The 13,168-nt window shown below is 42.6% G+C and overlaps 1 protein-coding gene across 3 annotated transcripts in view; it reads right to left on the reverse strand.

The window, feature by feature from the left end:
* rbms3 (RNA binding motif, single stranded interacting protein) overlaps window positions 1-13,168 on the reverse strand; it is a 699,194-nt gene that overhangs the window by 210,560 nt on the left and 475,466 nt on the right. For all 3 annotated transcript variants that reach the window (XM_041183426.1, XM_041183425.1, XM_041183427.1), the window contains exon 5: window positions 4,132-4,289. In XM_041183426.1, the coding sequence (XP_041039360.1) occupies window positions 4,132-4,289 (158 nt within the window). The remainder of the gene's footprint in view (window positions 1-4,131; window positions 4,290-13,168) is intronic.

Below are 13,168 nucleotides of genomic sequence, written 5' to 3' on the forward strand. Positions count from 1 at the left end.
TTATTGTTCTTGCTGTGATATGTATAAAGATAATGTCATCACCTTAACAGTACCATAATGCTGGTATTATACCAAATAGATGCTTTATGCAGCAGATGTTGCTTCTTTACAAAAATAAATAATTCTTATTACGAATATCATTGTTCTCTTGCATTTGAGTAATAATATAGTGCAATATCCTTGGACCTGCAAAAGGTCCCTCCTTGTTTGCAGTGGGGGCTGTAAGGCATTTTGATATTTTGTGTATTTCTGTCATGCTGTAAGGCCTTCCTTTGTTTCTTTTTTAATATGTGTTATCTTTATACTTATGTTAAAACTGACCGGTTGTGAGGTGGACCAATGTCCTGAGCTCTGAACGGATGGTAGCAACATGGAGTGCGGAGTGCATCGGACGAAGATTTCTGACCAAAGACATTAATGCTGAGGCTTATATGGAACTTTCTTAAAAAATAAAGACTGGGCAAAGATACACAGACACAGAGGTGTCAGGACAGGCCACTGGGGCGGTGGTTAACCACTGATTACAGAAACTGACCTAGACAACAGCCTCTCGGGCATGTGTGAATGGCTTTCTTCCTGCCTTACCAAGGTACAGAAATCACATCCATTGCTGGCAGCTACCTGGAGATACCCCCCTGCTGAGAGCAGGAAATTACCACGTGTAGGTTTTCTTTGCATGACCATGGTGGGGTTGATAATCCAACCGGATGACTCGATTTAAGGCAATACCTCATCTGCCAAGTGATCAGGCTCAGAAAGGGGTATAAAGCCACAGCTCTCAAGGACATTGGAGCTGCAGCCAGGAAGTATGATTTGGTCAGTCACGGGAAGTTGGAGGAATTTGTTCAATGGACCGATGCCCAGGAACGAGCTCTTGCACATGGGTCTTACTAAGCAACTGGTGTTGTAAGTATATACTATTGCTTAGTGGATTAATGAAGGTTTTCCACATTGTATCCATAGTTTGTTTCATGTCTTGATACCAATTTCTGGGCAAGGACCTTAGAGGATAGTGAAGCCCCCTGGTTAAGAGTCTTGCAGGGCTCACCACTCAAAGGCTGAGGAGAGAGAGAGAGAGAGAGTGTCGGAGTTCCTGCTCTGGATCATGATTCTGCGGCAACTGATTCTGGGCCCTTGTGGCAATTGGTTGATACAGGATTGAACTCAGATTTGATGTGTGTCTCTAGCCTCAAATTTTAATGAGAAAGAAAAAAAATGATCAACAACATGGAGAAAGAACAGATAATTACTGCAAACATTGGGAATAAGCAGTGTTATACAATTACATGGTTTATTGTTTCTATTCAAAAATTATTGTCATGAATGAGCGGTGAATCAAATTTACAGCCCCCCCAAATGGTCAGAGTTAGAATGTTTTAGATCGAGTCAAAAATACACAAAATACAGATCAGTTCGGGTTTGATAGCACCTGCCCTTTCACAAACATAGCACAGTGAAAATTTAGAAATAGAGAATTCTGTGTATCCATTCCATCTCTGTTGCCAATTTAAGTGTTTTCCACTATTGTAATTCTACTGAGTTAAACTGCTTAGATTTACAGTGTTGGGGTAGAAGAGAGAGAATAGAGAGAGATGTGCATGTAGTTTTGAACTTTTGTGCAAAAAGGGTAAACAGAAGACTGTTAATTAAAAATAAAAACAAAAAACTGTGGATGCTGGAAATCCAAAACAAAAACAGAATTACCTGGAAAAACTCAGCAGGTCTGGCAGCATCGGTGGAGAAGAAAAGAGTTGACGTTTTAAGTCCTCATGACCCTTCAACAGAACTGACTGTTAATTAAACTCAGAGCTGTGGGAATTCAGGATAAATCCTGGGAATGAATTAGAAACTGGCTGCAGAATAGGAAACAATGAATACTCATTAGAGGAAATATGTCAGAGGGGAGGTGGTGGGGTTGGGGGTGGGGGTGTGGAGTTGAAGTGTTGAGTGCATTGAGAGTACTGGGATGTTCCAGAGATCAGCACTGGGACTATTACTATTTCTAATTTACATAAGTGAACTGGATTCAGAAACTCAGTGCAAAGTGGTCAAATTTGCAAATAAAACTAAACTAGGAGGGGGAGTGGAAATGGATAAAGCAACGCAGAGTTGATAGAATGAGCTGGGCTTAATATGTAAATAAAGAGAAGAATGGAAGATAAAAGATAATATAGACAAGTGTAAAGTGTTATACATGTAAAGAAAAAATAGATAACACATGCCCTTCATGTTAATCAACCCACGTAATAGCAGTAATCAGCAAAACAAACGATATGCTGAACTACATAGCCAAAGAGTATAATAGAAATCAAAGTAAGAAGTGATCAGTCTTTACAGTGCTCTAGCATCCAATTCTGATACCAAAAAAAGAAAGATATACCATTGCTGGAGGCAGTGCTCAGAGAAGTCATGAGGCTGATCCAATGTATCAGGGATATGATGTATTAAGGAAAGACTAGAAAACCTTGGACTTATCAGTCTAGAAAGGAGGTATCCAAGAGCACATTCTTATGGAAGTACATAAGATTGTTAAGGAAAATAGACAACCTAGATTGTCACTTTAAATTAAAATGTGAAAATAGAACTTGAGGACACAAAACTAGTAATTGTAGGACTAACATAGAAACAGGAACAAGAACAAACATTCATCCCTTCAAGCCGGTTCCACCATTCAATTTGATCATGGCTGATCCGTATTTCAACTCCATTTACCCACCTTGCTTCCATAATTCTATCAAAAATGAATAAATTTCAGTTTTGAACTGTTCAATTAACCTACCTTCAACTGTTTGGGGAAAAAGTTCCAGATTGTCACTAGCTTTTGTGTGAAGCTGTGTTTCCTGACATCATCCTTGGTCTGAATAGCTCTAACTCTAAGGTTATGTTCCCATGTTCTGGACTCCGCCACCAGAGGACATAGTTTCACTTTATCAACCCTATCAAATCCTATGATCATATTAAAGACCTCAATTATGTCCTGCTTAATATTCTAAACTCAAGGGAATACAATCCTGGTATATACAACCTGTCCTTATATTTAACTCATTCATAGTCTGTGAATCTGTATTGCATCCAGCTGAAGGCTAATATATCCTTCCTGAGATGTGGTAATCAGAACTGAATGGAGTGCTCTAGATGCAGTTTAACCAGTACTTTGTGCAACATAATATAACAATATCAGGAAATTCTTTACACAACTGTAATCAATATTTGGAACATACTTCCAAGTCGAATTGGGAAGCAAAAATCCATAAATAAGTTAACAAACACTTGAATGATACAATGGAAGGTGTTAGTTTCTGCCTGAATAGATGACATAACTTGGGCCAAATGGCCTTCCTCATCCATAATTATCTTGAGCTGAATTGTCAATCCTCTGATAAGGGATGCAATGATTTTGTGCTATTTTCAATCTAATCTTTCATGATCGAACAGGTGAGAGTTTGTGTTGTTTTCTCTGACAGTTTAGACAAAGGCTCATGCACATCAGTCTGTACTTTTAGTCCTGTGAACACCTGTATTTTCAAGCTGAATTAAGTTGGTCTGTGGCTGACTTGCCTTAGAGTAAATCATTCAGTGAGTTAAGTGATTATATTTAATGACGAGGCATATTTTTCTGTATAAACAAAAATTCCTAGTTGGAAAAAAAACGACTGGTTTACAATCATAGTTTAGTGGAAGAATTTTACTTTCACTTTGCACACTGAAAACTATACCCCTATTTACAAACTAGTGTGTGTGTGTGTGAGAGAGAGAGAGAGAGAGAGAATGTGAGTATCAGACAATCCAAAAGTAGTGGTTCCCTTAAGGTTCAATTGTCAGAAAATTCTTAACCTGCTGTACTTTGTCTGGAACATATCCATCACTGTCAATCATGTTTTTATTGCTTTGTTGGGAGCAATTAGGGGAGTTCCTGTTCATCCATGGATAGGGGCAGATTTGAGATGTACACCTTGATTAGATCCTGTTCCTGCTGCTGCCAAAACGAAGAAAATATGATATGCCCAATAGAAAACTAACATTAGCAGATCAGCCATCTGATCAAACCTACACCAAGAGTATGAGTTAAAATTACACCCCATTTGATCTCTTCGTGCCAGCTCTATTGAAGGATAGGCTCTTGGCTCTCACCTGGCAAATCCCACCCCTCGGCTTACTCCATTTGCATCTCTTAATATTCTTGTGGAGATCACATGACCAAAAGGCTTCAGCATGTTCTCTAGTTCCTGCTCATCCATGGATATGGGCAGATTTGAGATATACAGGTTGGTTGGGTCCTGTTCCTGCTGCTGCAAAGAAAGAAGAAAATGTGACATGAATATCTACATTTCAAAGTGGAATGTCTAAGATTCCAGGTATATAAAAACAAGACCACCAGAAAGACCACAGTCGAATAACACAATGACAGCTTGATTTGAAACCAATCAAAAATGATGTAAGAAAATGAGCATTCTTAATTTAAAAAACCATGACAATACAAGCTCTGCATTTTCTTACCATCCTTCAAAATCTGCTCAATATTTCTAGATTTCTTAAAACTGTCTGTTTTAGAGAAAAAAATTATGCACATACACAAATACACACACGTTATTGGGCTAGATTTTAGGTGCCCCCACTGGGCGTGTTTTTGGCAGGAAGGCAAGTAAAATAGGCCTGGTGGCCAGCCCACCACTTGCCTACCCACCCTGAGGTCACCTCCCTAAAACACTAGGTTGGGGGGCAGCGAAATCAACAGCCTGACTGTCATATGTAAATAAATAATTAAGGGCCAACTAGCAAACCAAATGACCCTAATAATAGGCTGCCTATGCCATAATACTACTGGCATGGACTGGCGGAGGAGTGAGCAGCCAGTTTTTTAAAAAAATACTTAAAAGGGCAGGAAGGAAGGGGGTAGTATCTTTGGGGGGGGGGGGTGGCCTTTGCAATATAGGGGGCAGCTGCCCCCTATAGTACCCCCTTCCTTCCTATCTGCCTGGTCTCAAAAATCCAAACGCCACCCCCCCTCCCTAAGCAGAGAAAACCCTCCCTGCCCAATATCCCGGACTTATCTCACGCTGGGATCTACTGGGCCTTTCTCTTGGGACTGGTTGCAGTGCTGGGAGCACTCACTACTGAGTTCTTGGTGCTGACAGGACTGCTGGCCAATCAGATTGGCCAGCAGTTCCCAAGGGTGGGACTTCCTCTCCAGTGGGAGGATGGAATTCCCACTGTTAGACAATTTAACCCGCCCACAGCATATAATGGCTGTGGGGCAGGCTTGCACAGGGTGGGTCAGCTTTCAGCCAACTTTCCTCCTGGGGCGGATTGGGGGTGGGGGGTGGGGGGGCAGGGGAGGGGGAGGGGCAGGACATGAGTTGTCCCCATGCCCATTAAATGAAGCCCATTATTACATTTGACATTTCCTGCCACATTCCATTGAGAAGATGCATATAAGCAATGCTGACTTTGCAGGAGCTTTCCAAGGTTTTTGTAAGTGTCTATGCTGCAATTGCTGTCTGCCACCTGCACTTGATGCTCTGGACGCAGTTGGCTCTGCAGAATGCTCAATTTTATTTCTCAGCTATCTTGATAAAGTAAGTTGCCAGGAATGGTTTGAGTTTTTCATTTTAGCTCGTCATTCTTTACATTCCTTTATTTTACCTTTAACAGATGATCAGTGACTTCTTCTTCATACCGGCATGCAAATAGCAATAATTTGCTGAGTGATTCATTGCTGAGTCATTGTTAAACCTGTGGAAAATGGCTGGCCTGACCCAATGTTTGACAAACAAATTGGGGAATCAGGTTTCTTCCCTTTCCTTCAGATTGCTCCTCTGTTTAAAGTCACTGGCCCCTGTCGTCTGTGTCTGACCACATGCTCAAACCTTCCAACTGACCTTTTGAAAACTAAAGATGGGGTATAAGCGCTGCCCTTCTATCTCCCATGAACACATTTTTTAAAAACCTCACTGATTTAGACATGTGCTAATTGAGACTCCTCTATCTAAAGGAGACTATGATGTCCTGGTGGCATTGCTACACCATGTGAATGCCTGATTAATTGTTATGCTGGATGGTTCTATAGCATCCCAATTACGGCATGGGACTGCAAGAAAGAAGGTACACCAGGGTGATGATGAACCAGTGTTTGCTGCTTGGAAGCATCACCAGGAAATGATTTTGGGATCCTTCTTCCTAGATCAACAAAATGGCAAATGTAAAACTACTGCACAGATTATTGCAGCGAGCATATAGCAGAAAGCTTGTAAATGAACAAAAGTGTAACAAGACCTGTGTGACCTGAAATTTGGCGGTATCCCCTTACAGGTGTGATTCAATGTTGAGCTATGGGATGGTGTAGTGTTGTAGCACATCTCATCCATCTCAAAAACAGCTCAAGTAACACCACCTTTTCTTCAGCAGCCATGAAGGGAGGGGTTGGGCACTAGTCTACACTCTCAATTGTTTTCAGGCTCATGCATGCACATATGACTCTCATTACTAAGAATGAACAGGCAGGAGGATAAGAATTGTCAGACCAAATTAATGGTAAAGGCTGCAACCTTTTAAGGTTCTTCAAAAACTTTCTGTAGATGTGCCCCACTATCTGACAGCCCACTTTAATTGCCCCCATCCTTTTCAAGGATAAAGATTTCAAATAAAGACGCACAAAAAAAATCATATGTCAGAACATAGGAACAAGAGATAGAATAGCCCCTTGAGCCTATTCTGCAATTCAATGAGATCACGGCTGATATGCGACCTAACTCCATATAGCTGTCTTTGAATAAAACCTATTCATCTCAAACTTAAAATGAACAACTAATCCAGCATTAATTCCCATTTGTGGAAGAGAGTTCCAAACATCCACTACCCTTTGCGTGTAGAAGTTTTTCTTAATTTATTCTAAAAAGTCTTGCTCTAATTTTTAGACTATGCCCCCAGTCCTGGTCTCCCCAACCAGCATGAAAAAAAGAAAGTTTATTGGTATCAAATTTTCCAGAAGATATATCAAACTTTCATGCTTTATCACAACTGCAGAGCAATCAGCAACACTATAATCATTACAAAGCAGAACTATTGAACAATATGGTTTAAAACAGCAAAGAAGTTACCTTGCAAAACATAGACAATATGAATACTATAATACCAGACAGTGACAAGTATATGTTTATGAAATGCTTCAGTTTTCAACTTTTGCCTCAATTACCATTTAACAGTCATTATAGGATGACAGCTATGGTGTTTGAGTGCCTTTCCAGAGAGCATTTAAATTTTAAAATAAATTGCAGCAAATGGAAGATACCGCTTTCTTAAGCTTATTAAACCCCAGTAATTGGTAACGGTTGCTGCACATTAAAATGCAAAGTCTCATTAAACAGCTTTTTGAAAACTCCAAAAGTCATTTAATATTCTGTGAGATACTTGAAATTGTAAAACATTCGTTGCTAAAACATGGAAGTCACAAAATTCGGTTGCATAGAATGGTTGTAGAGATCCAAAATGGCATCCATGGTGTACACTTCTGGTGTAACTCCAGTTGGACGCCATTTTGGTGAGTGCATTAGTGGTTTGCAGTGAGCTTATGCTGAAAGTATGCAGATCGTGACATCAATCAGCGTGTAGTGCTGTTTTGAGACCAGCGCTGCCATTGTGGAGCTCAATGCTCCAGCTAACATCTCATAACCTTGCACAGCTGAACACATGCTCAATAGCAGGAAGGAATCCTTGCCAATGCTATTTAGAGGGATCATCAACCACTTATAGGTTAGTTGCTGATTGATTTCTACTGGCTGTTGCTGTGATTCCCCAAGTATTTCATGGTTTCTTTAAAGTTGCAAAAATCGACAGGGAGCGGTGTGGCACTTGCTGAAGGACTTTATCACAAATTCAAGAATTCTACCCAAACCATTTGCTCTCAGACATGGGTGCAATAGTAGCCATCCCCCGGAACTGCAGCATGACAGGGAGAATAAGCAGAGGTGACACAGAAGACGTAATGTTGCTGGAAGAGGGAGGAGGAGAAAGGGGAAGGGCTCTTCACACATGGTCATAACCACCCAGAGCATTCAGGAAGTAATGCTCCTATTCGAACCTCGGCGAGGAACAATGTCTGCACTTCAGTAAGGATCTACCACCTGTTGCAGTCACACTGCAGCCTTAGATCAGAAAAGGACAGCAGCCGTGAAGATGACTTTGACCATGAACTTTTATGCATCAGGTTCCTTCATGGCTGCAGCAGGGAATATTTGCAACATGTACCAGTTTTCCATTGACTGTTGAATAAGGGCGATCACTGAGGGTCTGTATTCCAAAAGAGGTGAATGCATCTCATTCTTCCTTCAGGAGAGAAGCAGGCAGAGTGAGCACGTGGCTTTGCATGCTCTAGCCATGCAAACTTGGCTGCACATATATTGCTTTGCAGGTTCCACATGTCATCTCTGGGAGGCAACAGGTTCTTTGATGTCCTGCTGGTCTGTAACCATAAATAATGAGTCGTGCAGGTTAGTTGCCCGGTATCCTGGTGGCAGTCATGGTGCCTTAATTCTGTGGCAGTCTACCTGATTTGAGTTAAAGGGTAGCCACTGGGCGGCAAGGGCAATCTGGTGATAACTTGGCTGATGACTCTAATATGTAATCCACGCTCATGTGGGCAGCATGCATGTAACGAAAGCCATGCTGCCACACAAGATATCCTAAGAGCACATAACTAGCAAGCTGAAACAACACTTCTGCTATATCACTCGGGTACAGTGAAGGTTCACTGGATTGGTTCCTGGGATGAGAAGGTTGTCCAATGATGAGACAGAATAATCTGAGCCTATATTCTCTGGAGTTTAGAAGAATGAGAGGCAATTTCATTGAAATCTTCAAAATTCTGAAGGGACTTCATAGGGTAGATGGTGAGGGATGGTTTCTGCTTGTTGGGGAATCTAAAACACGGGTACACAGTCTCAGGTTATGCATGCTCCAATTTCTTGTGATCTTGTGGAGGAACCCTACAGTACTTCACAGAGCAGGTCTCAAGATTCATGGTAGTCTGCTGCATAATGCACAAACTCTCCGTTATGAGGATAGAGCTTTTGCCAGCAGCTACACGATGACCAGCTAAGAAGCAGGAGAAAGAGGAGGAAGAGAGAAGACAACACAGTCCTGGTTTGCGATTGACTCATCCAACTGCGATACATGATTGGTGGAAAGCCACTGTCCTTCAGTGTAGCATATTGCAGATGCCCTTGCAGGACTAACTAGAGCAGCTCTGGACCTAGATGACCCAACTATGGGCTGCATCACCTCAGCATGGGCAGCAGCATCTGGGCTGACAGGTAAACAGCAAGGGCACTGGCAGAGTGGCAGAGGTTGGTCAACTAAAGGGAGGTCAGCAGGGTTGTGCTCCATGGAAACCACTCCACTCTCCCAGGATGTCACCTCAGCTATCCTCATAATCTGCTGAAGAACAGATTGCCGGACTGCTGTGACACTCTGCAAGTCCCTTTGAACACTTGTACCTTCAGACATGATGGCAGCAATCTGAGCCTGTATGGTAGCAAGCTGACCTTACATGACAGGTGTCTGAGCTTCCACTCCACCACCCGGCTTTTGATGGTTTTTGCTTGTGCTGCAAAGGAAGCTGAGCCATTGACCATCCATGGTACCATGGTTGGATCTGCGAGTGTACTAATGGAGTTGGCTGCCACTTCCATGCAGCAAAGGATGGGCTGCAAATACTCAGTAAAGCCCTGTACAAAGTTGGTGCCTATCTCCTCCATGCTCCTTGACATTGCACACAGGCTTTCTGGCAGACCCACCAACACATTGCATTGCATTGTGCATATGCATCAAAGTGCCAATCTGAGTCCTCAGTAGCAGAACTGAGGTGTGATGTTGCCCTCCAGTGAGCTGTCACTTGCGCTACCTTGCGCTACCCATACCCCTAGCCCTGGCTGAAAGCTACTTGTGCCCAGTGTCTCACTATGCTATTCTCTAAAGTAAGTGCAGTGTCAGTGTCTGAGCTAGTAGCTACAGGCATGAAATCAAGTGACAATGATTCTTCTTCATAACTGTCTTCTTGTTCTTCCATCTATTGCTTTTCCATCACTGGCCAAGTTTCAGCTCAAGTGTCTGAAAGGAGAAAGGCACAATGATAGTGTTGTGGTAAAGGGAGGGGGAAAGCAAGATGTGGTTGCCTACACCGTTTGCAGCTTATATATCAGAAAAGGTTGTGGGATGTGAGAAAGAGGATTGGTTATAGTGATAACATCATCTTCTATAGTTTCAGCACCCCCGCTGGACATGGCCTCAGCAATGGCCCCTCCAATGATAGTCACCACCATCTACTTCATGTTGGGAAGGACATAGAGCCATGCCACTCCCCTGCCAGTTAAATTCTGCTGTCTCAAGTTACGTGCCACCTTGTTCTGCAAGAGAGATGGAAGTGTGTCAGTGAGTGTCAGGTAATCTGTTTGGGTGATGTGGCTGACATGGTTGAATAGTTGGCAATGTATGCAAGCTGTGAGATGTGGATGTGAGGCTAGCAGCAGTCTAAGAGTGTGGGGCTAAGGTGAAGCGATGAATGTTCGTTGTGAGTTGTGATTTTTGGAAATTGCTGGAAGGTGAGTGGTGGCGACGTGGTACATTCAGCAGTGTGTGCGTCTAATGGTAGGATTTGGCATTTGAAGATATATTTACTGAGCTTGACCCTCACTGAACTTTTGCAGCACTGCATCAGGTGGCTTGACCCTGACCGCTATAGCTACCTGTACTAGTGCCTTCACAAAATACGTGGAGAGTATCTAAGCTCAGGTAGACAGATGATATCTTTCCTCCACTTTCAATTCTCCACTTTCCTCCTCTCCACTTTCTGCACCAAGGCCTACCACACAGACTTAGAAAATCTTGGGCCCTGCTCTCTGCCATTGTGTCTTTATGGGGTGTTTTCCACACCAAAATTATTTTTAGAATGACTTTCAGCATCTGCCCTGGCCACAATGCACCTCCCATTTTAAGAAGTGCAGCCTGACTTTAAGTAGTAGCTTTAACTGGTGCTAGCCTGTCAAGGTTTTGTGCCCCCTGTTCAGGTGTAGTCACCCAACAGCAGTCTTAGTGCTAGTTGCATGCTGCAATCATTTAAAGTATCAGGCAGCATGAAGTTTGTGTGTTGCCTGACTCAGAAAAAAATGGTGCAGAATAATCCGAAATTGCAAACCCGCACCCGTTTTTGACTTCTGTCCAATTCAGTCTCCAGACGCTATTAAAAAAATTTCAGTCAACCATTAATTTGCTGTAAAAGCTCCACTAATTAATAAGTCAATGATTTCATTTAATTTTGTGGTGAATTAGGAAAAGAAAACAACAATAAAGCACGCAGAAAAGATAAATGTAGCATCGTTTGGGATTCAAATCCACCTTTGGCCTCTCAGTACAGAGTGTTAAACTGCTCTCCAGAGATAGCAAACTTCTGCCAAAAAGGGCAATGACTCAAATTGACCATACAAGATGTGACTTATAATAGCCTTTTGCCAAAAATCTGGTGACCCACACTGGATTTGACCTTTTCTTTCCTCCTGCATATTTTATTGTTGTTTGTTGAGAAACTGCATTGCTAAGAACACAGACATCTTCCAGTCTGTGGCTGGTGACAGAATCTTTCCTAAGTAGGCTTGACTTGCATTAGCAGGAATTTCATTTCTCCCTCTCCACCCAAAATTATGAATGATCTTTCAGTGAATAAAGGGAAAAGCCCAAGAGGTCACAGAATTGCAAAATGACAATAAATCAAAATTAGGATAATAATCTTCCCCAATAATAACCAGCTGTACAATTGATTAAAGCTCCTCAAAGTGACATACACTTAGGGAAGAATTCTCCCCCGTCAGAGGAGGAAGCGCCTCCGATCAGCGTCCCCAATTGGGGGCGCTCTGTTTTACATGAGTGGGCCAATTAAGGCCCCCCAGCGTGACGTCCACCAGGAAGTGCTATGCGCTTCCTGTGCGGGCGGGGGGGATTACTTCAGCCGGCAGTGCGCTCTTTCACCAACGCGCGCGAAAGAGCGCACAGATCTCCCTGAGGCTAAGTGCTGCCTCAGGGAGATCGACTCAGAGTTAAAACTTTTAACGTAAATGTTTAAAAAATTTCCCTGGCATGTCCCCTCATGCGACACTGTCACGAGTTGGGACATGTCCATCACTTAAACTCAAACCTTTATTAAAAATTTTAAAACCCTCATGAAACCTCATTCCACCCATGGATGAGGTTTCATGCTTTTTCTGAAGCCCGCCAGGGCTCCCGGCCTGCCCACCAACCCTAAGGTTGGACGGGCAGGTCCATTAATTAGGTTAATGACGTTTTAAATAGCCTCAATAGGCTGTTGACAGGTCGATGGGCGCACAGCTGATTCGGCTGCGCCCCTGCTGGCCTGAAAATGGAGATGATGCGGGGGGACATCGGGTGTTTCGCCCGACATCATCCCACGTCATTTTACGCGTCGGCGAGTGGGACCCGCCCCCCCGACCTAAAGATCCTGCCCTTAAATTCAGGACTAGAAATCTGCCTCAGTCAGACAGAATGCCCCAAATTTTGCTGCAGCGTGGCAGTTAACGACTTGCCCTGTTAGATAGAATTGTTTGTGCATGTTTAGGTTTTAAGAATTTTTCCCACAAAGTTGCTGCAGGTGCAGATTAATAATGACTGGTGAAGGCAACAGGGCATCTGGGACCTTGGTGAACAACAGGACAAAAAACGTATCTACGTAACCAATGTGACTGAAGTTTTGAGAAATAAACAGGAAGGACTGAAAGGAAGGATGAATTAGAGTGGGCTAATTCAATGTAGAATCAGGAACAAAGAGAAATAAAAAGAGGGAAAAATACCAAAAGCAAGAGAAGAAGGTAGGGAAAGGAAAACTAATGTTAAAAAAAAATACATTTTAAGAATCTCCAACAATAATTCACCATCTGAAGGAATGAAACTCTGCACTTTTACCTGTTCACCTTTTGGGCCAGAGAGGTTAATTTGGCTGTCACTAGCAATTATCACATTGCTAAAAGGATACTTGCTCTGTCAATTAGATGTAACTTTCTGTGGCAAGTCTAATGGGCAATTAAGTTCAGAAACTTCATGAAAATTATTGGGAGGTGGGGGTTGGCTAGAGTGAGATTTTTTTTTCATGAAGCTAATGCAGAGCAGC

Source organism: Carcharodon carcharias, chromosome 3 (assembly GCF_017639515.1).
Source record: "Carcharodon carcharias isolate sCarCar2 chromosome 3, sCarCar2.pri, whole genome shotgun sequence".
NCBI lineage: Eukaryota > Metazoa > Chordata > Chondrichthyes > Lamniformes > Lamnidae > Carcharodon > Carcharodon carcharias.